Source organism: Coenobita brevimanus, chromosome 47, assembly GCF_032717465.1.
Source record: "Coenobita brevimanus isolate Jiangsu-jjx chromosome 47, ASM3271746v2, whole genome shotgun sequence".
Lineage (NCBI taxonomy): Eukaryota > Metazoa > Arthropoda > Malacostraca > Decapoda > Coenobitidae > Coenobita > Coenobita brevimanus.
The window spans coordinates 3744811-3770186 of record NC_137000.1 but is presented as its reverse complement, the minus strand read 5'-3'; the positions used below and the strand labels follow the sequence as shown (position 1 = coordinate 3770186).

The window sequence follows — 25376 nt, the reverse complement described above, 5'->3', positions numbered from 1 at the left end:
GTCTATCTATCTACAATCTCTCTCTCTCTCTCTCTCTCTCTCTCTCACTCTGTCTGTCAATCTGTCTATCTATATTTCGTTCTTTGTACCTATAGCCGTGCGCCCTAATCTCGGAAGAGATGTCCACGAACGAATTGTAGTCATGTTTAGGGATATTAGTTCAGCAGTCGCCTAGAAATGCATTTTACTTTACTGACAAAGGTATGTAGAGAAATTAAGATTTTTCAACATTTCACTTTTTTTATTTTGCCTTGTTTATTTTTTCTACATACAGTACACACACACGCTCAGGACAAGACTACAACACACAGAGGGAGTCAGTCTGCACCACGCCACCCCCACCACCCCCTCTCCTCCCCCACTAGCTCAACCCCCTCCCCCCTTCCCTTCTCATCTTCTTGGTGTTGGGTCAGGGGAGAAGGTAGGGGAGAGGCGGGAGATAACAGGGGGAGGGAAGGAGGGAAAAGGGGTAGGGTAGGTTGGCAGGGTACAAGTGTGTGCCCTGGATTAGGTAAACTATGAAATTTTTAACTGGTTCATAATGATTAATGTCTATTTTTGCCAGAGATACAGATAACAATGGAAGATAATTATTATTTTTTATACATATATTCATCGGTAATTATTATATGACCTTTAAAAGTACATGAATCCTTATGTAGTGTACTCCATGAGAATCTGTGTGACAGTCACTCGCAAAAACATCTTGACAAAAGACTCGTAACATTCAAGAGTTTTTTTTTTTTTTCGTGACTCCTGATGCTGGGACAGTGATCTAAACTCACAATTTCTTGACCAGATTTGATGCTGTACTTTTCCTAGTCACGAGTAAGTGTTTGTTCTTTATAAGATTCATATCACAGTATCAGGTATCTATTATATCCAAGTTCAGCTGGCTATATGAGAACTTGAAACAGCATCAGTGTGCAGCAGAGGTCTACTATTTACTATACTTAATAACCTTGTATTCACTTGCTTGTTAACGGCATTAACATGAATGAACAGGACTGTTAAATATTACATGAAGTGACCTAGTAACTATGATGCATGAACGTCGGAAATTGTAGCTAGACCTCAGCATCACACAGGCACTGTTCCTGGTTCATGCGTGGCCAAGTGCACACTCGTCAGCTATAGTTTCTCTGCACTCTGATTCTCATCCCAGACGTGGTAGGAAGTCGTAGCTACGGCTTCATACCAAAGAAACACTGTTGTTGGCGCCGTGAAGCTTTTCTAGGCTGCACGAGTAAGTGTCACTGGAAAAGATTCTTCTTGCACGCTAGCATAGGTTCACAGTTAGCACTGGAAAACATGCCATCGTTCGGTGTGAACTGGTTGTCTCCTTCCAGTCAGAGTATGATAGGCGGTGGGCAAATCTATAACTCCTTAGTGTACCAGTCACTGTAGTCGAGGACGTATTCTAGATGCATTGGAGACTTCGTAGCACCTCGTCCTGAGCGATTTATACTGCATATGCTATACCTTAAATACTTGTTTGTAGTTTGCATCTTTTTAATACTGACCCAGTAAACATCAGCAACATAAAAGAGGATACTGGGGTGCAGTGTGCAGGATAAATCGTCAAGGAAGGTATTACATAGCCTCTACAAGTCGGTAAGAACACAACCCTCAGAAGTTCATAAAGAAAAAAAACACTCATTCACAATTAGGAAAACTGCAGCGTGGATTTCTGGCCGGGAAATAGAGTTAGGATCACTGTACACTATTGTGATCCCGGTGTGAGCGCCAGGCCTGTAGTCTCGTGGGCTTAGGAGATTCCTTGGCACATTTTTCTTACCGGTTTATTCCTAGGTGTGACGCAGTAATATTCTCTTGTATGTTATGTGCAAACTATGTCGATGTCATGTATATACAGTAGCGGTGGGCTTGCACACGCCTGACACGCTCTGCTGTGCACATATGAACGGCATTTTATGGGTCCTGAAGGGCAAATGATCGGTAGGACTGAGATGTGACCCGCCCCCACCCAGTGCACCACAGGGTACAAGGTACAAGGGTGGAACAATTTTAGAGTGAACGGAGCACGTGGAAATTATGTTGGAGAGGTGGTTTGCATGTCGAAAGTATGTTGGAGTGGTGATGTGCATGTGTAAAATATGCTGGAGTGGTGGTGTGCATGTGGAAAGTGTGCTGGAGTGGTCGTGCTTGTGAATGAGAGAACCTAATATAAAAAAACATACAGGAGAAAATTAACGAGTAGCATGGCAAATAACTCGCCAAGGAAGAGGTGCTAGGAAACTTCATAAGCTGAGGAGAACACGATCCCCAAACGCCAGGGTGCAGGACAGGGCGAGGCGGAAGGACACGTGTTGGTAGGGCATCAGGGGTCACGGTGGAGAAGACACTTTGCACTATATACATCCTCATACTCTATACACTAACGGCCCTATTAACAAAAGAAAAAACTGAGTCAGCCGAGGTGTAAGCGGGCAACCCCCTTATTTTTAACGGTGGCTGGAACACCTGTGATGGTTAGATGTGACCAACCAGCATCCCACATAACAGCGTGTTCAGAGACGATGCATAAGGTCAGGCACGCTCTATCATCACATGTTTCAAGAAATATCGTAAAAAATTAGGGTTTGTCCAAACTTTCGCTCTCTCAGTTTTAACCTATCAGTCCGATGACGTACTTTGTATTTTATTCTTGCTACCTCTGAACGATTTAAGTCAGCTTACGGAAAGAAATCGGCTTGTGGAAAGCTTAATGAAGACCTTTTATAATTTCGCCACTGAAAATGTAATGATATTTTCTGAGCTTAACAGTATCGTCCGGGGGTAACAAGAAAGAAATAAAGCTTAAATCCTCGAGCTGAATGGGTCAGTAATACGGCCCTAAACCCTTCAACCAAATGACTAGACATTGCACTCATCCGACCCTGTCACCGCCGCCCTCACACCCTGCCAACACCCTGCCAAGACAAGGTTCGGACAGGGACACCAGGAGGGGACGGGCGGCATTGTTATAAAACCCAGGGCGATCCATGGGGACGCCTGGGGACCAACGAAATGATAATAAAGTTCACTGTATAAGAACTGAGGTTCCTTGAACGTTATTTAAGAGACTTCGCGACTCACCATCAGTTGAGACACACTTCACTTCCACTTCACTTCATTTTACATCACTTTAGACACACGGCTATAGCCTGTGACCTCCACGTCACACTATATACACACTCATACGTTAAGTCCACCTTTGCTGCTCCCTTACCTCGCGTCGTCACCTCGAAGAATTTCCTCTCAAAATTTTATACATTGCACGAAGAAATATCTCCTCTGTGGGAAGCAAGAGACCAGAAAACGACAAAACACTCACTCCCGACATACCAGAAGCGACCACCGACCACCAGACACAGGGTACGATACACACAGATGCCTGGGGTTATGATGGTCACTTCAATCGCACACACGCTTGCTGAAAACACAACTTGGATTTCAATATACAGCAAGAACACTGCTTACTTTACATAACCTATTTGCTTCGCGGCGCATGCCCACGAAGTTTCCAAGCATCGCCTCCGTCAGGTAGATAAGGTCGCCCCGATAAGCTGTTTGACCTTTTTTATCTCTGCGTACCGAGGCGTCCTAGGGTTAGACGGTGGCGAAACTCACAAGTATGTATCTCCTACGTCTTTGGTATGTTGCTGCGATACGTCACTGTGGCTTTATCAAACACCGCCACCAGTATTTTTTAACGTCAAACAAATTAACAAAAAACACATAATAATAATAATTATAATCTATAGAGCTACAAATGATCTTATTTATTTACACCAACAGCGGCAAAATATTATGATGTGAGCACGTGCACATTGTTGTTTTGTTGCGGATTTCAGAGTCTGTGAGGCGTTGAGGGGTACGTGATGTGGTGTGGCTCGCACTGGGACACCGTAACTCTTGGCTCGTTAGCTCGGGACAACTTTATTTATTCATTTACTTGTCTCACTAATCCAGACTAAGAGTTATTTTGGCCGTATTATCTGCGGTTAAGGAGGAGTCCCTCGCACCTTTTTCCCAGTGATTTAGTTTGCTCACTAAACCTTGCTATCTTCCGGTGTGTTATTTGCAAAATATCAAAATAGGTTAGAAAATTATCAACAGAATATTATTACCGGTATGCCATATAGAGAAATGGCCTGGTAAGGAAGAGGTATTAAGTAGCCTCCATATAGAAGGTTCGTAGTACTTCTCCCTTCTCTGATTATCCCTTATATATGTCGTTAATATTCTCTTATGTGTATTCATGCAGTTTACATCGATATACAACAACACAGGAAGATACCAAGGCGTACTAAGCAAAATAAATCACCTTGCAAAATGTGCCAGGAAGTCATCTTAACCGACTAGAATTAGGGCCATTTATAACAAGTCCCTGTGAGGCCTGTGATCGGTGCTCGTGCTCAATCGCCGAGCTCCAAATTGGCCCCGTTTTAAATGGTATTCTGCCACACACGACCGTCGCGTCTGTGGGTGGACTTGGGAAGAGGCAGAGAGTAATCTTCTAACATTTCATCATGATGACGGCGAGTTAGGAGACGAGTAAGGGTATGATAGATTAATTTTCTAACATTTCACCATGATGCCAGTGAGTTAGAAGAGGAATACATTATGACAGGTTAATATTCTAACATTTCACCATGATGATAGCGAGTTAGGAAACGAGCAGGGTATTATGGATTCATTTTCTAATATTTCACAATGATGCAAGCGAGTTAGAAGACGAGTATAGTATCATACACGTGTAGGGAATACGGCGAGAGTATTATGTCAGATAACAGCCCATTAATGATTACATATTTCCAGGTTACACGTGGTAAGAGAGAAAAAGGGAATGATACAGCATTTCCGACACTGATGAGATTCACGAAGGATTTATGGTCTTCAGTGTAATATAGTGGAGACGATGGCATGAGGAATGGGTTCGCACAGTGGAACATGAAAAACCCAACCTCATACTGTCTTACAGCGTATATGACAGATGATAAGGGGAATGGAGAAGATTAGATATGGAAGAAAGGGGTATGCGACGATTGAGAAGTTTGCTCTTTGACGGTAGTTCAAAACACCAAGAAAAAATAAGAATTTGCATAGCAGGGAGTATGTGATGGAATTGGGCTATGAACAATTCACAGAAGAATAAAATAAGAGAGTAAGATGGATGGAGACAAGAACTGGTTGGGGAGGGAGTGTGGTAGCCTGAACCAATCACGTTACATTGAGACGTATTTTAGTGGTTTAGGGGACGTCGTAGCACCTCTTCCTTGGCGATTAATTTTGCATATTATACCTTAACATTTTCTTGTATGTTACTGTATTTGTCATTTTAATATAGACATAGTTAGAAACAATAACATACAGGATGATGCTGAGGGGTAATATGTAGAATAAATCACTAAGGAAGATGTGCTACGAAGTCTGCAAAGCCACTGAATATATGATTCCTTGTCTACTGGACAGATCCGCAAAACTTAACTTGTCATGAGCAGCTTTTGAACATCTAGCAATTATCGTTATTGAATACTTTTATAAATTTATACATGCTACATCAGTATTCGGTAACGGCTAATTACCAATGAATGAGTCATAACAGCCTTGTTTACGATGGGTGGTTATATAGGAAGGAAGCATCCACTGGTTAAGAGAAGAAATGAGCAAGGAATGTTTTATGCACGCGTTTCAATCTACGTTTAAACAAATACAACATTACATATTTATCGTACTTTGGGTCACTCATTTCATAGAGTTTCCCGGTAGTGAATCACGGGCCCGAAGATGTCTGAAATTCTTTCCCTGCCCATTTTGTGTGGATGAGGCAGGTTACTTATCATGGTAAGGGACCCAAGATTCGGGCTGCCCTCCACGATGAGGAACTAGGGATTCCTCTACAGGTGGCAAGAATTTCCATCAATGTGAATGCCTCCCTAGTTTTCAGACTTTCCTTCATGGCCCATGGTCTGCACAATTTGGTGAGAGACAACAACTACAAGGAACTGTTCCACTGTGGTATGAGGTGACGGGGTAGAGGCTCGAGCAGCTGCAGGCGCCGCTCAGCACACCGACACACGACACTGCAAGGAAGTTTGCCGCACCTTATACTTCAACACCAGATCTGGAGAGACGCGGTCCTGTCCTTTTAAAGTGTGTTCAAATTACTTGGCCTTTGGCACGACATAACAATACGAAGTTAGGCACTACAATACATCGTGTACTTGCCCACATTAATCATACCATTATGTAATATTTCAGTCAGTCTTTATTACACTGTTCTTCTTAAGTATCGTATGCACTTATAATTTTAACTTTTAACTAGCAGTGAAAATCATACATTGGTTGAATATGGCTAACTCAACTGACCATGATTCACAAGACATCTTCGCTGTAGCAGCAGTAGTATACCAAGCAGACACTACTCAAAGGTAGATTCGCTAGCTACGACACTGGGACCCTGTATATCAGTGAGGGGGTGACGTATTGGGTGAGTGGAGGAAACATGGCCTCGGTTACGACGAATCATCACTGCTAGACTCGTTGTTTTGTTGCTGTTGCTGCTCCTGTTGCTTGCGCGCTGCCTCCTCTTTCGCCAGCGTCTCGGAATCCTTCATGGTAGCAGCCACGTATTCAGCTGGACCAGTACCTGACGAAAACTCCATCTCCACACGGTACTCATGACGGGCTAGATATCTGACGTACTTCTCAGGCGGATCCTCACTTGTTACTGATACCGAACGCATGACACAATGGCTGACGGTCGTGGCCGGCATTGTGAACTCCAGGTAGCAGTATTTATCCAGCGACTCTGGCATCTGGTCGTACGCCGTCAAGTTCATCCGGCAGCTGAAGGTGTGGTTCGTGTAGGCGCCCTGGCCCTCCTTCGGTAGTCGTGACATCCTCCACACGATAGCGCGGTGTTGGTGTTCGTACTTGGCCTGGCCCGATGTCACTTCCATGAGAGCTGCTTCGGCCGTCTCCATTGTCCCCATAAGCCGCTCGATGCCTTTCACTTTGCCGGTTCTGTCAAGGGAGATTGGTTGTGTCATGGGGATCTAGGCCACACAACTATAAATTGTGCTAAGAATTATTACATGACGAGTATCACACACAAAATCCAGAAGTATGTGCTTATATCTTTCTTCTCAGTCACAGAAATCCTGCCTAAACAGGTTATAGATATATATACAATGCAAATTTGGGAAAGAAATAATGCACGATTAACAGCTTACACAGAAGTATTCTTATGAAATACATGTTTAAATCTTACTTTGACAGATTAGCATCATGCCATAATGTAAAAAAAAAAAAACACACACACACTTTTCTCTTCTTTGCTTCTTCAAATCTTAGAATATTTTGAGAGGCAGAACATACAGGAGGGGGGGGGGGAGAGACCATGGATGAGGTGAAAGTACGAGGTGGAAAGGCATATACAGTAAATAAGGGTGGTGTGAATTGGATGGAGGGCAACTTTATGACGAGGGTAGGGTGATAAGGAGACGATTTGCCCGTGGCCACCCTCTCCATAATTAAAGTGTTTGGCAATAACTGGATAAGCAGATAGAACTTTCAGGGAGTAATGGTGAATGAGAATCAGTACGCACCTCCTGTGAGCAGACTTGACGGATCCATATCTGAAGTGCTTCTCGACTCTGAACATGTAGATCCAACACTCAGGCAGGGGGAACCTCACCACCACGTCCTCACACGGGACCTGACAAAGCGAAGCCATCACCAGTTTAAGGTATTATTCTCGTTCGCACAGAAGCTTTCCTGTCAACCCCTCTCCCAGCGATTTATTTCGCCTCGTTCACCTTAATGTTCTCTTGCCTTTGATTAATACATAATATATCAGTCAGTCAATTATTAAAATCACACAGGATCATATCATGGTGTAACATGGAGAATAGCTTGCAAGGGAAGAAGTGTTGCGAGTTTCCCATACAAACAAAATACGGGTTATAATCTTTGCATTCGCGTTATCACACTGAAGGATTCTCTCTCTCTCTCTCTCTCTTTCGTTTTTTTTTTCTCTCTCTCTCTCTCTGAGTCTCTCTCTCTCAGAGTCTCTCTGTCTCTCTCTCAGAGTCTCTCTCTCTCTCTCTCTCTCTCTCTCTATCAGATAATTTTTGTCTATTTCTAGCTAGTCTCTCTCTCTCTCTCTCTCTCTCTCACTCTCTCTCTCTCTGCTTACCTGCCCAAGTTTCCTGCCAGAGAAGCCAGGTACGAGGATGTCACAGAAGATATCGACCCTCTTTCCCTGTATGGTCACCTTCGTCTTCACCTGCAAGGGCAATTCACGGTTCTTGGGAGGCCGGACCCTGAACCTCATGAGTTCGATGTAGCACGCGTCAGGAGGCTTGAACCTGTGGGGAAATTAATGGGTCACTAAACTGCTAGATTCAGGGCGGTACTGGGTTCAATATTAAGCTCAAAATGGTAGCAAGGATCATTACTGAGTGCGATACAAACCCCTCCAATCCAGTAGCGTATTTTTCATTTTATTCTGCCTACAACCAGGCTATTTTGTTCAAATCAGGAAGGACATTTGTTGGCAAAGATGATGATGTAGGCAAACTCTACACCGTCTCTTAACAGGTGAATGGAACCGTCTAGAGACAGCCATTATAAGTGAGAAGACGTCGGGGGATTGAAAGGGTTAGATTCGTAATATTACCAAGGATCATTAGCTACAGAGTGTGTTATAAGACTTAAAATATTCACAAGGGTAAAATATTCACAAGGATACAGTGCGAATTTCAAAATAATATCAAAGACCAATTTCGAGTACGGTTCGACGTTCACTATATTCTCAAGGATCCGTTTTAAACACAATACGAAACTCTATAATGTCATAAGATCAGTTCTATGTATAATATATACCTCAAATATTACAGACTTAAAGAAGTATATAATGTGGAGTTGTGAATGCAATATTAACCTCAAAATATTGCCAAGGATCAGTTCTGAATACAATATGAGAGTTAGCATTTTTCCAGGGAGTACAATATGAAGCTAAAATACATCCAAGGAGTGCGTTTTGTAGGAAGCTGAAAATTTCTCAAGCATAAGTTTTCATTACTATATCAAGCTCAAAATATTTCCATGGAATAGATTTGAGAACGAATATTCCCAAGGGCCGGTTCTGAGTGAAATTACAAGTTCAAAGTGAATACAAAGTTCAGTTCTAAGTACGTAAAGACTAGATGACATGGACGCAGCCAAGAGGAGGAGGGGGGGACGAGGCGGCGGGGTCTCACCTCTCTAACAACAAGTCGAATGGGAAGGCAGTCATTTAATAACTTATATATTCAATTATTCACTCACGTATTAATATTTTTTTCGTGCGTTGCATCCTTTACTATTTGACATACGATATTTTCATTAATATAGATTCTGATATAATTCTTTCCAAGCAGATGTTTCTCACGAATAAAAACAATAAATGTTCAGGTCCCTCCATAACAAAATCCTGGCTGCGTCTCTGCTCAAGGATGAGTTTTAAATGCAATGTGGAGCTCAAAATATTTTCACAGAGCATTTCGGAGCACAAAGACCTAAAAAGATTGATTCTGAATGCATTCAAGAAGCTTAGCCTATATTGAAGGATCAGTTTTGATTCCAGACATTCCCAAAGATCAATTCTGTGATTAAAATACACCCAAAGATAACTTTTGAATATAATATGATGCTGAAAATCTGCCAAAGATCAGTTCTGAATACAAATATGCCTAGAAATGAATTCTGAATGAAGATATTCCCAAAGATGCAGTCTCAGTTCAACTTGAGGGCTAAGATATACGTAAAGATCAGTTCTAAATATATTGTAAAGGTCCAGATATTCTCAAGCATTCGTTTTGAGTCCATTTATTCCCCCAAATTAGAGTACATTAGCCTCACGAATCTCACTTTATGTGCTGTGTCTTCTCAAACTCCTCGTTGTCGACGCAGCAGTGGAACTCGACCGCCTCCAGCCTGATCCATTCCTCGGTGATGACGGGGATGATGTCGTGGCGGCCCACCACCTCGCGACCCTGCTTCCTCATGTCGTTGATGCCAAGGTCCACGTCCGGCATGCCTGACGGTGTAGTAGTCACGTATGTCACACAGCCACAACTTTGCATTACATTCCCTTATTTCTTATTGCCGAGCGACTAAGACTCATTTCTTTTTAGGAAGCATTTAAAACACAGCTGTATTCATCTAATATGGCCCGTGGAATCTTTACTCTTACACACACACACACACACACACACACACGTGTGTGTGTGTGTGTGCGTGTGTGTGTGTGTGTGTGTGTGTTTTAATCTGTACCGCTCATCTGACACCCGGATAGCAGGCAGGCAACAAACATCTTAGACAGTCTACTGTGCATTGCTTAACACTGTTTTCTCTAATTAATTCAACCAGGTGAGAATCCCAACCCACCAGAGAGGAAGCCAAGGAAGAAGATCCTGACTCTAGCTATCATGCGGTGGACGACGCCCTTCATGTCCTGCTCCACATAGATCTCATCCACCGCCGTCAGCTGCACCTCCTCGCTCTTGTAGTTGAGGGCGCGGTCTCGGTGCACCGTCAGGGAAAACAGCTGCTCTTCTATTAGCGACGAGAACAGCTGCCAGAACAAGAGTTACATAATTTCTCAACATGGGAATAGATATGGACTTTGATATATAATTAGTTTGGATTGTTTGGCAATGTTTGTGCTTTGATTTTCTTCAGAACATTGCTGATTAATCCACTCTCTACGATGACTTAAATTTTAGGCAATCCTTTGTATCTCCAGACGAATAAATTCAGATCAAGAAAGCCTTTTCGAACTAGAGAAGTTAAATACAGTCTTCATTAATCCCTTCATTATTAGGGCACCCTGCTGAATTAAGGATCTGGTACGGTAGTAACATGAATGAAATACAAAACTCTGTTATGTCTTCGGGTTCAGTTAATATGATTTCTTGTTTACATCCCCTAAAGTATGTAAACTTGTATTCGTTTGTCCTACTGCCCAGATAATAGAAAAACTAATGGGAAGAATGTGATGAAAATTACTAAGTGAGGTACCAGCTGCTGAGTAACTAACGAAAAAATTAAATTTAGGTAATAAGTCGTCAGAATAAACAGCACAGTTGGGTTTCCAATAATGAGTTCAGGATTCTAGAATTCGATGTCAGAAATATCGAGATTGGTCTCCGGAGAGAACAAAGTTGATCTGAGATACAAGCTGCCCCTGTAACCAGCTGGCTACCATTTTAGTTGTAACTGTGCTTGCCTCTGGTACTTAAAAGGCTTTCTTATGTACTGAATTTGAAAGATAAGAGTCATCATTATTTATCAGTCTGTCTTTTTATCGCCTCATCTATCTACGCTGATTTTTAAAAATAAATGCTAACTTTGGGTACTCACTAGATACGTTGCTACCTATGGTTCAGGCGTCCTCCTACGTCCAGCTGTTTACGTTACACATAATCACATGTCCTGCTTGGGCACTAGTAACCACACTGTCCATACTGTACACATGATGCAGCTGTCATATTCAGGAATGATGTGATGATATAAGTATTTCCATGACAAGTAGGTGGATCATGTGGGGGATCAGTTAAGACTCTTTTAACAAAGCTGAATACACATACTGACCTCTGCCTCATTTAGGATCGAGATCTCACAGTCAGAAGTCCACTCCTCTACGATTTAACCACAACTTCCCTGTCATTTCCTGCTTATCCCTGCTCTCCCTTTTCTTCCCTTTGCCTCTCCTGCGTTCATTGTCCTTCCCTGCCTCTCTTTACCCTTCCCTACCCATTCCCGCTCCTCCCCCTGCCTCTCCTATCTCTCTCTGCCTTTCCATTCCTCTACCTCATTCCTCTTATCTCATCCTGTCCATCTCCTCCTTTACTGTCTCTCCTTGCCGTTCCTTGCCTCCTTCTGTCCCCTTCAGCGTTTCCCTACCCCCACCTACCTTCCTGCCTCCTCTCCCAAGCCCACACCCACCTTCAGATCCTCATAGTTCTGCGTGCCAAGCTTAAGCAACTGCGATATCTGCGGGGCGTGCTCGACCGGCATACCCAGCTTCCGCACGTCGCTGGCAAACTCCTTCACGTGCTCGTAGTCCCCGGCGATGGCATGCTGGGCGAACTTGGAGATCTTGGTCGTGAGTCGTTCCGCCTTGGACACCTGGCCTGGTCGTACTCCCGGTCGTTCCTTGTAGAATATGTACTGGACTTTGACCGTGAAGATCTTGCCGAACTGGTCGAACTGTTGCGCTCCTGCGACGGGGAGAAAGAAAAATGTTCAAAGGAAAGCAAATATAATTCAGAAGTTTAGTTTGTTGTAAAGGCTGAGTTCGGAAAATTTGAACATCATATACCAGTTGAAAAGTCGACAAGAAACTGAGAGATTGAGAGAGATTGAGAGAGAGAGAGAGAGAGAGAGAGAGAGAGAGAGAGAGAGAGAGAGAGAGAGAGAGAGAGAGAGAGAGAGAGAGAGAGAGAGAGAGACCAATCGTCCCTGGTCGATCGCCAGTGAATGTTTTACTATTATTATTCCTGCCAGCCAGAGTAGCTTGTCTAAAGGTTAACGTGCCTTACTTTTGAGATAAGAGTTGGTCTCCATGGTTACTAGTAAGATCGACCTTCCAAATTAATCGAGCTCACAGGGATAAGGAATTTTTGGCAGGGGAACCGGAGTAGTAACAGTGGTTGTAACCCCTGTCTCGTCTGATTGTGAACGCAGTGGGCCGCAGCTGAAGTTACCCTTGTCCTGCAGTCCACCATCCTCCTGTTGGGGGATAGAGAGGGAACTGAGGGATGCATGTATGACCAGGCAGCGGAACCGCCCGGTCAGACTAGTGCCACGACGTGAAGGCTTCCATCTCCAGGTCAGAGTAAATCCGGAATATACAACTAACATCCAGACCCATCTTACCCCTGTGAGCTGTAGGTGTCGAGGTAAGTTAACTTTTTTTTTTTTTTCTACCTAGTGGCACCGTGTTACCGGGGAAACAAAAAATCTCGGAAATAACAGAAGTGAAGGGGAACAGTAAGCGGAAAAATCTGGGAGAGCGTAGAAGTAAATTACGCGATCGATTACTAACACCATCAGCTCGAGGACGTAATCTATGTATTTTTTTTCTTCTTGCTACTTCCAAACGATGCTGTTAAGTTTTGGAGAGACCATTAGTAGTGACGGGGGTAGAGACAGTTCCATTAGTTTCTCCAGAACCTTATTCCTCTTCCTAATCTAAATAGAGTCTTCTCAAGGTAGTAAGAGCAGAACAGAAAGCACGTCATTAGATTTAAGTGACTGCATGATGCTGATTCATGGTAACGGAAGATAACTAAAAGAACAGTAACCAGACAGTCATTATTTTCGTATTTTATCACTTAAGCATTCATTAAGTTGATTGAAAAATTGTTCGGTAGCAGAAAGAGCGAAGAAAAACGTATACTCAAACAGACTTACACACAATTCAAGCTCAGGAGACTTTATAATTATAGTCCCAGATCGTGTGGCGAGGCAAACCAAACCTCTATCTCAGCTCGAACAACGATCTAGCAGAGGCTACCCGAATCACCGCCCTTACTCGACTCGGACTCCCGGAGAGAAGAATGTTAGGATTTGTTGTTATTAGCTGCATGCACGCTCGTCATCACAGTCTTGGGAAGTAATCGTGTGTATCAGCCTCAGTGAAATTGAGGGCAAGTTTGTGCTGGCAAAGTGGCTACAGAGGTGGTGTTTGTGGTGGAAAATTTATGTGGTTAAAAAGAACAGAAGCAGCGTTGTAAGAGACGTGCTGCAAGTGAAATGCAGGGATGTATTTTGAGTGTGTAACATTGTAACACATCTTTCTTAGCAAATTATTTCCTACATTCCATCCAAACATTCTCTTGCATGTTATGTATATTGTAGTAATATCAGTATAGTTTAAGTCAATAGCATACAAGACGATGTGGAGGAGCAATAGGCATAATCAAGTGCTAAGGAAGAAGTGCTACGATATCCCCTAAGCCACTTAGAAAACTATCCTTGGTGAAAGAACTCTCTTGGGCATACAGGGAAAATGATGCTGTTGGGTGCGGATGATCTCAGGGGTTAAGTGTAGAGTGTAACAAAGGATTCTGTAACAGAGGGTTGCTATTTAACATTTCTGTGATCGAGACATGATAACTAAGGAGATGGAAATGTTTTTGAACATTGGTGGAAAGTAAACAGAACAAGGAGGCAAGTGGTGTTAAACAGTGAACCAGACAAAAAAAAATCAGTGACAGCGAGCCAATAGTGAATGAGTTAAAAGCCAGTGTGTCAGTAAAACAGTGGAATTTTAAGGGAAGAACATTACTAGTCATATTTTATCTTGTCGTGACGAGGACAAAGGTGCAAAGATAAAGTGTAGAAAGCGAGTAAGACAGGTGAAGAGATAAGTCATGTGAAATATCACGAGAAATGGAGTGAAAAAGAATAATGACATCTGAAGGGAGATAAGAGAAAGAATAAAGGTGTGCTAAGAAAGATCACTGAAGAACATGAAAAAATAAGGTAAACATTACGGACGATAAATGAAAGTTAAAAAGTGATAAGAATACTGGAAAACTTCAAAAATGAACAGAAAAAGACGAAGGTGGAAAAAAAAAATCGAAAAAAGGCAGCACCATCGGAGACAGAATTTCATGGATGAATATTTAACAACTAATGAAAAGATACGTGGAAAAAAGGCAGAATGAACAGAAATATAGAAAAAAAAAATGCGTGGAAAGAGCCGATATCCACGAAGTAAAAATATAATAACTCATGAAGAAATACGTGGAAACAAAACGACAAAATGGACAGCAAAACACAAAACTATATAAACTATATAAAACAAGTCTGAAACATGGAAAAACCAAATTAAGTGATGCGCACGTACGTGAAAAAGAAAATAAAACTCGCCAAATGGGCAAGAGAAAATGGCTAGAATAAATGACTAGAAAACATACCAATATCGGAGACAGAGTAGCAAGCCTGTAGTGGAAGCTCCTGGAACGGATCCTTGTCGTCCTTGTTGTTGAAGAGCTGGAGTGCCGACCCGTCCGTCAGGCGCACGAACACCTTCTTCCAGAATCTGTGGGCGAGGCGGGGCAGTGTGTGAAGGTAGGTGCATGTCTTTGATGGCCTATGAGTGAAGAAGCTTCCCTGCACTTCTTCCTTAGCGATTTATTTTGCTAACTACACTTTTCCTTTCCACTCTCGTGTAGCCTATGTAGCTTGTTTCCTTAATACCTGCACAGATAGCACACACAAAACAGAAGTGAACATGAATGTGCTGTGTACAGGAACAAACTGCTTGGGAAGAGGTAATAGGAAGCTTCAATAACCGACGAGAATACACCCCTAGTCAGTGTAAGCAGTGTTTGTACAGAGGTAGGTGAGTGTGGGTGGTCTGTGGGCATAGGGTTGTGGGTGTGTCTGGTATGTGTAGAGGTACCTAGGCAGCGTAGCTGGTGCGTTGCCAGTGGATGAAGATGGCATTTTGTGCAACGGTAGGTGGGTGAAGATGGAATGCAGGCACTGGGTCGTGAGTGCGGTTGGTGAATATTATTTCAGAGTTTGCTTATAATCACAATTTTTTTAAATTGTCAGATCGAATGGGTAGGGTGGCCTTTATTACCTCCTCCAAGGAGGTTATGTTTTCACCCCTGTCCGTTTGTTTCTTTGTTGGTTGGTTGGTTTGTGAGCAAGGGTATACAAAAACTACTGGACGGATTTCCACGAAACTTGGTAGAAGAATGGGCCTTGGCCCAGAATAGACTCCATTAAATTTTGGAGTGGATCCAGGATTTTTTTTTCTTTCTATAACATTGCGACAAAGGGCGTTTTTCGTAAATTTTCAGCGAATATTGCATGGATCTCTATGAAAAAAATTAGGCATGTTTAAGATGTTGGTATCTACGAATGTGTACAGTTTGGCGAGGATCCATATAAAAATCCGGATCTAGCGGATTTTAATATGCCTTTATAGGGCGCTAATCTTTTTGCAGCTGCCGTTCAGTAACAAATAATTTTCAATAAAATTTTGTGGAAGGGTGGGCCATGGGCCAAGGAAGAAATGATTAAATTGTGGACCGGATCCGGATCCTATATCCACAGATCCGGATCCGGATCCTTTTTAATGGCTATGGCCTTGGTGCAGGTATGCGTTCTCTGAGTGCTGTCTAGTATTGTATATATTTTATTCACAAATGCTTCGTTAAGTATTTAAGGAGGGACTGTTGGGACTCACTTCTCCAGCCCATAGCTCTGTGCGACATCGCAGCCCTGTTAAAAATAGGATGCGTTAGCTTGGGTTCGAGATGGTTAGGTAAGCTTATGTTAATGATGATGCGATAGCAAAAGGGTTTACGAGCTGGAGAAAACTACTTATATTCTAAATGCAAAACGAAGTATTTACCACGGAAATGTTGACTAAGAACCCAGCCCCTTCAATTAGACTAGACAGCGCAGAAAAAAAAAATCGTATATGATTATGCACACAAAATATATACCATTAGGTGAGGTATGATGATGCAGAGGTGTTTGTATAGTGGTGGCTAGGTGAGGATGGTATGGAACCAATGAGTGACTGGTGTATATACAGTGGAGTAAGGATGTAGGTGGTATTTGTTCAGAGATAATGTGAGGTGGTGGCTCTTGTTTGGAGGTTCTTCAGCAGTGGTGTGAATGTGGAATGCTGTGATACTAAAAGTGAGGCTTGGAAAATAGTGTGTGTGTGTGTGTGTGTGTGTGTGTGTGTGTGTGTGTGTGTGTGTGTGTGTGTGTGTGTTTGTGTTTGTGTTTGTGTTGTGTTGTGTTGTGTTGTGTTGTGTTGTGTTGTGTACGAGATATATGTAGCGTACTGAGGTCTGTTGGCGCATGTGGTACTTACATGATCTTTAATAAGTGTAGATGGTCCCTGAACTTGGGCTAAATAATATAAGAAAAATATGCAGACTTGCTATCAAGTTTTGCCGGAGTTAGTGCCAGTGATGTGTTCTGTGAATAGCTAGTTCCAATGACATCATGTAGTCAAGAGGATGAGTATATCAGGAACACATCTCACCTTCCCCCCACCCCCTTTACAGCCTCATAAATATCATATTAATTGTATCAGTAATTGTATATATCTCATTTTGCAGGACTTTAAATTCCTCCACTTCCATGGCGTACCCGGTATATTTTCTTAATATTTGTTACTAGTATACTTTGTTGTAGAATCACCCAAGGAATCATACCGTGGAGTACTTTGTAAGTATGTATACTCGCATTATGTGTTCTACTTTGCCGATAAATATTACCAATTCTCTATAATGTGGCGAACGATACGAGGATTGTGAGAGCGGGGCTTTTAAATTACTGCTGTTGTCTCTGCTGCTGCCTTTGTTGGTCGTGTTGCTCTAGTTGCTGCTGCTGTTGTTGTTGCTCTTGCTGCTGCTGCTGGTGTTGTTGTAGTTATTCTTGGGAGGAACCTTTGATATAAACCTTCACTATGTCCATACCATTCAAGTTACAACACCCATCTTCTCACGGTGCCATACCTTCACCTACCCCACCACCCACCATCATGCTAGGCCAGTCGGCACACTGATCTTCGCCCATTCTGTAATTTTTCTGCCTCCCCCGCCTCCTCACACGGTGGCACAGATCTTCCCTCCAACAATATTACCCAACATACAACGCACACCTTATGTTTATATGGTTAATCACCCCCTCCCTAACCACATTTCACCAACATTCCCTGCTGCTATGCTCTCTATTGTACATTCCACTTTTTTTCTTTTTTTTTGCCTCATTGAATTTCAAGTGGGATTTTTTTTTTTGCCTAACTGAATTTCAAGCAGCAAATTTGTACAAAAAAATAAAGACATTCTGCACTTAGGAATGAGTTTGAATAGTCAGCACGTATTGTGGGTTCATGTATATTAGTGCATATCGTTTTTTTTTTTTAATGTTATGGCTGCCAAAATGAATTACACAAATAAACAAATATCGTGTATCAAAAACCATTGTATTTCTTTTTATTTTTTTTGTGTACGCTTTCACAGACACGACCGTAATCGATATGTGCAGCTTTAATGACCTCCGTTTAGTTGATAGGCATTAGTTTTAAAGATTCTTCTGATTTTTCTTTTTTTTAACATTTTCCTAGAATCTCACAGTTCCGTCTAGATTACTTTACGAATTTACGTATCTATTTCTTTCTACCGTACCTGCTATGAATGTAATTTCACATCTTCACCCCTTCACTAAGATGCTGTAGGATTTATTTTTATTCTTGCTACCACCAGAGGATTATATATTCAGCCAAGGAGAGGAAAGTAGTGATGAAGATGTTGATGCAGGCTATACCTAGCCCCACTAGTTCGAAACGCCTCTCCTGAGCTAACTTAAATCGTCTGGAGACATCAAGAGCAAATTATAAAGACATCACAGTACTGAAACAGGACACTAAACATTTCCAATCATCCCCCCGTAATAATACCAACTTCTAAAATTGATTCACTGTGGACAACATACACCAATCTACTTCACAAAATTACCAGCAGATTAAAGTAAGCTACCTCAGGCTAATAATTACTTAGATTAAAAGCCAATATCGTCATTACTGTCAACAATTCACCAATGCACTACCTTTACACTAAGGGTCGTATCCTAGATGGAGTAGAAGGCTTCGTGGCATCTTTTCATCGGTGATTTATTTTGCATATTATACGTAACATTATCTTGTATGCTGTCGTCTTAATATCGAGATGGTTAATCACTTGCATGCAAGAGAATACTGAGATGTAATGTGCAGGATAAATCACTCAGTAATTGGTGTTACGAAATCTCCAAAGCTACTTAAGGCCGTATTTTCATTGAGTTAGGAGATTCCCTAGCAGATTTCTTAAACTAGCTCAATTCTGCATAATGATCGTCAGAATTCATTTGCATGTTATTTTTTTAACTGGTTTGATATCAGCAATCTATAAATAGCATACAAGAGAACAAAAATGAACTTAAATAAGCAACAAATCACTAAGAAAAAGGTGTTACGAAGCCTAATGCACACACACACACACACACACACACACACACACACACACACACACACACACACACACACACACACACACACACACACACCATTACGACCCCAAACCTACATACCACAACCTCCTTAATCACTTAGGCAATGTGCAAATTAGCGCGCCTCTCTCTCTACAGCAGATATTACTGAGCAGGGCCAAGTGTGGGTGAGTGTTGGGCTGGGGTGGTGAGGGCTTGTGTGAGAGAGTTTAGTGCTAGGTGCGTAGCATGTGGTATAGAAGACCTGGACGTTCGTAATATTATCAGCTTCAGGGACAGCTAGCTCTGAGTTCAATTCATACATGTAAAGACGTCTTGGATGGTTGTGTTTTTGTGTTGGCAGACATCGGGTTATGAAGCTGCGGTTGGGGTAAACAAGACGGACACAAGAACACTGAAATATATATGAAGTACGTATCTGCCTCCAGAGTCCATGACTGTCTGCCATCTGTAATATAAAGCTAGTGTATGCAGTGTATGTTCACCATGACAGCTACATTAATCCCTTGTGTAGTATTCTCCTACGCAGGCTTTGTAGCACCTCTCCCTTACTTAATTATTGCTGCATATGACATGTTAATATTCCCTTGCATGTTACTTACGCAATCTGTCGTTATTAAAATGCAAATGGCACGGGTACACAGAGGTGCATTATTCAAAATAAATCGCTAAAAGAGAGTTATCAGAAAGTCCACACGGGTTGAAGATTTCGCAGCCCCTCTTCCTTAGCGATTTATTCTGCACATGGCACCTCAGTAGCACTCAAGTACAGTGTACTGAGTTAGTATCCTCAGATATTTTAATGATGTATAGTACATCAAATCGACATTAAAGCTATATATATATATATATATATATATATATATATATATAGTACAAGAGAATGTTTAGGTGTAATATGCAAAACTGGCAAAGAAAAAGGTGCCTTGAAGCCTCCAATGCCGCCTATAATTTTGGCCCTAGTTGTGTCAGCAGGGTTATGAAGCGGTGGTGGCCTGAGCTCACAGCTGTGGTAAGGTGAAGCCAGGCTAGTTAAAGCTTATTTTGCATTAAACTTTAGGACCTTATTCTATATGGCATGAGATGCTTCGTAACCCCTTTAAGTTATAGCAATTTATTGTGTATATTCACCTTCAAGACATTCTCTTTGATATTGTTTTGAGGATCGTGAACAGGCACGCTTTCGCTGGGCAGCAATGATGTATCCAGCTGTCTGAATATACAAACGCCCCTCACCTCCTTTATTATCTCCCTCAAGGAGAATGATAGACTGCAAGCGAAGTGCAGCTTCAGGTTACAGTCCATCATTTTCACGTCCAGATGAGCCTGGGGCCGCCACAATAACAATAATAACAGAAGCGACGTCAAGTATCGACATTTCGCCCCAGTAATATGCAAGAAAACAGAAAGATGCAACATTCAGAATATATCACTGAGGGAAAGGCGCTACGAAGTGTCCTATGCCACCTAAAATAAAGCCGTTAGTAATCACCACTGCTTGCCAGGGTAGCCGGGTGGGGTAGCTTCTGACTAGACCAAATATACAGCTTCTAGAGCAGCCAAGCTAGATATCTAACCTGTTTGTTAAACTTCCCCGTCCATCTTTGATTTGAAGGTTAGCGAGGCTGTAGGAGCCGAGGAGAGACAAGATGTTACGTCATTTCTGCACTGATTTAGAATATATCATTAGAGAACTAATTTTGTCTCAAACAGAATAATCTAATAATAGAGAAAAAGAATGATAGGCAGTGAAAAAAAAAAAAAAACTACTTTTGAAAATGTGTGACTATACGTCATGCTGCACTGATCTGGAATACCGGTACATTAGAGAACGATATTTGGTCTGTGAAACAAAATCCTCAACTAATGAAAATATTGACAAACAACGACAACCTCCGAAAAATTACTCGTGCGTGAGCTGAACAGATGGAATAACTAAACATATTTACAGTCATTACTTACGATAACTGACAAAGGAACGAGAAAGTAGGGTAGCGTGAAACTTTTAAAACATATTTGCAGTCATCACGACGAGGATTAACGTAGGGAGAAACTATGTCAGGGTGATCCTTTACCTTTGGCCTGTAATCTTCTTTTTGTTAGGCTGCCTGAGGTGCATCTCCCAAGTCGGCCCCGGCAAGTGTGTCCGCGGGAAGGGTTCCAGGGGCTGTGATTGATCCTCCTCGAAAAGTGGTGTGGGTGGCGTTTCCTGTGAGTCCGTCCGTTCCAGCTCTCCGGGTCGTGCTGGTGGTTAGAGGAAGAGGCATTAGAATGAACGCCATCTACTGCACGTGTCACTGAGGCAGACAGTATTTGCTAAGAGATCAGTGTGAGATTAGTTATATTAGTGTTCAGGCAGAGGAAGTTATGTTAGTATTGTAGCAGCCGGTGTACAAACACCTGGCATAGGTGGGTAGCTCTACTGTGCACGTTCAAGCCACGTCTTACGAGTCCTGAAGGGCAATTGATTCGTAGGGCCGAGGAACACCACTTTCTGCAATAGGAGAAGTCACACACTCCTATCTAACGCTTCACGCATGGGTGTAGATGTGGAAGGCTTTTAAAGTGCGTAGGGTGAGAAGTACGTGAGAATGTGTTGGGGTGGCTGTGTTTGTGAGGTGATACCTGTTAATTGTCTGTAAGCATTACCGGTGGCATCAACCGCTGCCTGAGCCACATCCTCTGCACCACGGTCGAATGGATTAAATCTGGGAGACGTATCGGTGAAGGCTGCTGCTCCTGCGGCTGCCGGTGGAGGCGCCAGCACAGGCACGGGTGACGTAGCTCTTGGTGACACGCCTCCCGCCTCAAGCCCAGCCGGTCTGTAAATATTATCGTTTGTAGCACCAGATTTTGATTATTGACTTATTAACATCATGAATCCAGACGCTTATAGCCCAATCGGTCTGCAAACGTCACATCATTTTTTCTTAGTTATTTACTCAGTTTACAACATGAATACTCTCTTTCCCATTGCATACAGCCTCCTGTCAGCATCATTATTATCCATTGTTTATTTATTTATATTTACATTATATCATGGCTGCTGTCTTTTCCACTGCCTATGACCCCAGGCTTAATAACGAAATATTACCAGGCACCTTGATATGAATAGATTGTGAATTTAACCTTCTGTTTGTTAGGCTATCTTTGGAAAGGACAAATTAAGTAGGTTCTTAACACCGGGTTCCATAATTTTTCCATTAAAATGTGAAAGAAAAAATAACATTTTTTAATCACTTTTTTTCAATTACTCCAGGTCTTTAGTTACGTAACAATGTATGCTTTTTTTTTTCATTTCTTGAGTAAAAAGGTAAATAAATGCTGATACTGTAAAGAAACTAAATAATGACTCACTTGATGACGACACTCATTGGCCCTTCATCGGAATCCGCGGAGGGCTGTCGTGCAGTGCGTCGTGGGGTGGACTGGGGCACGGGTGGGGGTTCATTCATGGCCAGGAAGGCGTCGAAAGTGGCACTGTCGCCGAAACCAAAACCTTCAGACGGTGCTGCTGATGCAGCCGGCTCGCCCCATGGAGAAGCCGCTAACATAGAAGCAAAATGTTATTAGAACGTCTCTTTCATTCTTTGGGCCGAATCTTAGTTGGCACAGGAGATTTCTCAGCATTTCATCCTTGGTAATTAATGTTGTCCCTTCTTATGCTACTGATGGAAACAGTATGTTATTACTGAAAAGATGCAAATCAATACAATAGATTGTGAAGGTACTATATGTAAAATAAATCGCTTAGGAAGAAAGGCTACGGAATCTATAATGCCACAGAAGAAGGGCTACAAAATCTCCAATGCCACGAGAACACGGCCCCTGACCATTATATGACGTGCATAGCCCAGTCACAGAACTTCTAATACGAGGAGCAGTTGCAGTGAAGTTTTACTGTTCATCCCTTTGGCATCATTTACCTATATAGTATGCAGTATTTCCAGCTGGTGTAACAATAGACATTCTTCAAATAGTTCTTGCCTCACCTCTAACTGTTGAAGCAAATGGATCACTTCGAAGCTCCTCTCCTTCATCAGCCATCGCACTATCGAACCTGGCAGAGAAAGCATCGAACTCCTCCTCTGTGGCGTGCTTGACAGATGCAGATGGGGCCGGTGCTGGACTGAGACCCAGTACTGAAGATGCCGTTGAGGTCGTTGGAGCAAATGGGTTCACCATGGTATTACCGTCACTCTCGGCGAATATGTCTAAGGATGGTTCAGTGCCTGCCCCAAACAGACTCATGCCGACGTTTGGTGCTGGAGCTGATGACCCAAACAAAGCTGCTCCAGTCGAGTCTGCTCCAGAGGGTGCAGGCATTGGAGCTGTGTTGCTTTCAAACATATCAAATGCAGAGCCAGCTGAGGATGAAGCAGCGCTGAAAAGACCCGATGCTGGTGATGCCGGAGGTGCTTTATGCCCAATGTCCCCAAAGAGACTATTGGCTGGAGATGCTGGTGGTACTGACTGGGACACATCGCCAAACAGACTTGCTGCTGGAACATCTGATGGTGGTGCTGCAGGGGCGTCACCAAATAGACTGGCTGCAGAAGTGGGTTGTGGTGCACCAAAGAGAGCATCACCGGTGGAATTGGTGAATGCATCAGAACTGTCTCCAAACAGCGCAGCTTCTGTGTTACTGGTAGAGGAACTGGTGGTAACTCCAAAGGCATCATGTATAGCACCAAAGGCATCAGCCTTTCCACTTGTTTCTCCAAAGGCATCTGCAGCAGTATCCTCCTGTTCACTGGTGGCAGGTGGTACATCCACAACACCAAAGGCATCTACTGCATCTGGTTTACTTGGAGTTTCATGCACACTAACTTCAGCAGCTGGCTCGGGTGGAACTGCTTTTATAGGAGTACTTATATGACTAGATGTGTTAGAAGAATTTGAGTGTTCACTGTTGGCTGCTGGGGGTGTTGGTTCAGGTGATCCAAACACTTCCGAGACCTCTCCCTTCTCTCCCACTGAAGATGTCTCCTGGATATCTGGTGCCACAACAGAAACTTTGGTGAAATCATCAGGTGCCTCTTGGTTGGCCGCCTCAATCACTGTAGGTTCGCTATCGGTCTGCTCACTCATTTGTTCTGGAGATACAGATTCCACCACAGCTGCCTCGGTCAAGCTTTCTCCTATGGTAGCTACTTCTGGGCCGAGTACAGCATCACTGCTAACACTCTCTTTTTCTGCCATTTCAAGAGGAGTTGTAGTCTTAATTTTGTCTTCCTCTGATAAGAGTGCTTCAGGCTTTTGCTCCTCATCATCAACTCCAGAAAGCAGGTCGGAGATATTTTGCTTGTTTGGCTCTGTTCCTTCAGTGACTTCTGTATGGGGCAAGTCATCAGATAACAAATCAACCTGTGGGGTGGATGAGGGCTGTGGTTTATTGAATAAACTGAGAATATCCTGATTGGTTTTTGGTTTCTGTACTACTGGTACCTCACCAAATAAGTCAAATTCATCGCAAGTAGAAGCAGGCGCTGGAGCAGCATCAGCTGAAGGCTTCGTTTCATCGAGATCATGATCATCATCCATATCAATTGTCTGTCCAAAGATGGCGCTAAAGGCATCAGAATCCTTTTTAGGGGAGGTTACATGGATATCTGGCGTCGGGCTACGAGAAGTAGCAGCACCAGTGCCAGGTGATGGACATGGAGTTCTGGTTGTGTGCAGCTTTTCGTGCAATGTGTCTGTCGTTGCCTCCATTGCTCCTATGACAGTTTGTAAGAGGTCTTTTGTTTCTTTAGAGGGAGGAGGTGGCCGGGGTGGCGGTGGCCGTCCCGGTGCCCCCATTGCATTTTCAGCCAGAGGGGCATCATTCATAAAGTCAACGACAGGTGAGGTTGGTGCTGGGGGTCGAGCTGGTGGATGATGAGATACCTTTGGAGTTGCTGGAGATGACGCTGGGCTCCCAAACAGGTCACTTTGAACATTATCAACCTGGGACACAGGAGCCCCAAACAGATCAGGCTGTGGCTGCTGAGGTCCATCAACAAATGCTTGTGACACATCTGTAGGAACAACTCCAAAGGGATTCATGTCTGTTGGATAAGATGTAGGGTCCCCGAACAACCCAGCAGCAGCAGCATTGGAGTCATCGATCTGATCACTGAATGGATTAATGCCAGAATAGCTCACAGCTGAGTAGTCAAACCCACCCCCCATAAGAAAGGGGTTTGCTGCTGCATCACCAACGTCAGTTGGTGGTGCTGGGTCGTCAAACAGGAAGGGATTTTTAACATTCCCACTGAAATCCATCTTGCTGGTTATGTAATTTCTTT

General features: G+C 42.9%; 1 protein-coding gene across 1 annotated transcript; it reads right to left on the bottom strand.

The window, feature by feature from the left end:
- Window positions 1–6456: 6456 nt before the first annotated feature.
- LOC145399039 (uncharacterized) lies at window positions 6457–25353 on the bottom strand. The gene is made up of 11 exons (XM_080271770.1): window positions 23079–25353; window positions 22444–22633; window positions 21736–21908; window positions 21162–21330; window positions 14982–15106; window positions 12001–12275; window positions 10441–10627; window positions 9922–10090; window positions 8207–8378; window positions 7617–7726; window positions 6457–7032 (listed from the first exon to the last, which is right to left on the bottom strand). The coding sequence occupies exons 1-11, from the start codon at window positions 25351–25353 to the stop codon at window positions 6522–6524; spliced, it is 4356 nt and encodes a 1451-aa protein (XP_080127896.1). The 3' UTR covers window positions 6457–6521.
- Between the last annotated feature and the right edge of the window lie 23 nt (window positions 25354–25376).

What these genes read in the sequence shown, in the direction of transcription:
- LOC145399039 (XM_080271770.1), bottom strand. Translation starts at nt 25,353, where the DNA reads ATGGATTTCAGTGGGAATGTTAAAAATCCCTTCCTGTTTGACGACCCA. An exon ending in ATTTGCTTCAACAGTTAGAG is followed by an intron (nt 22,634 to 23,078) that starts GTGAGGCAAGAA and finishes CTTCTATGTTAG; the next exon opens with CGGCTTCTCCATGGGGCGAG. An exon ending in AAGAAGATTACAGGCCAAAG is followed by an intron (nt 15,107 to 21,161) that starts GTAAAGGATCAC and finishes CCTCGCCCACAG; the next exon opens with ATTCTGGAAGAAGGTGTTCG.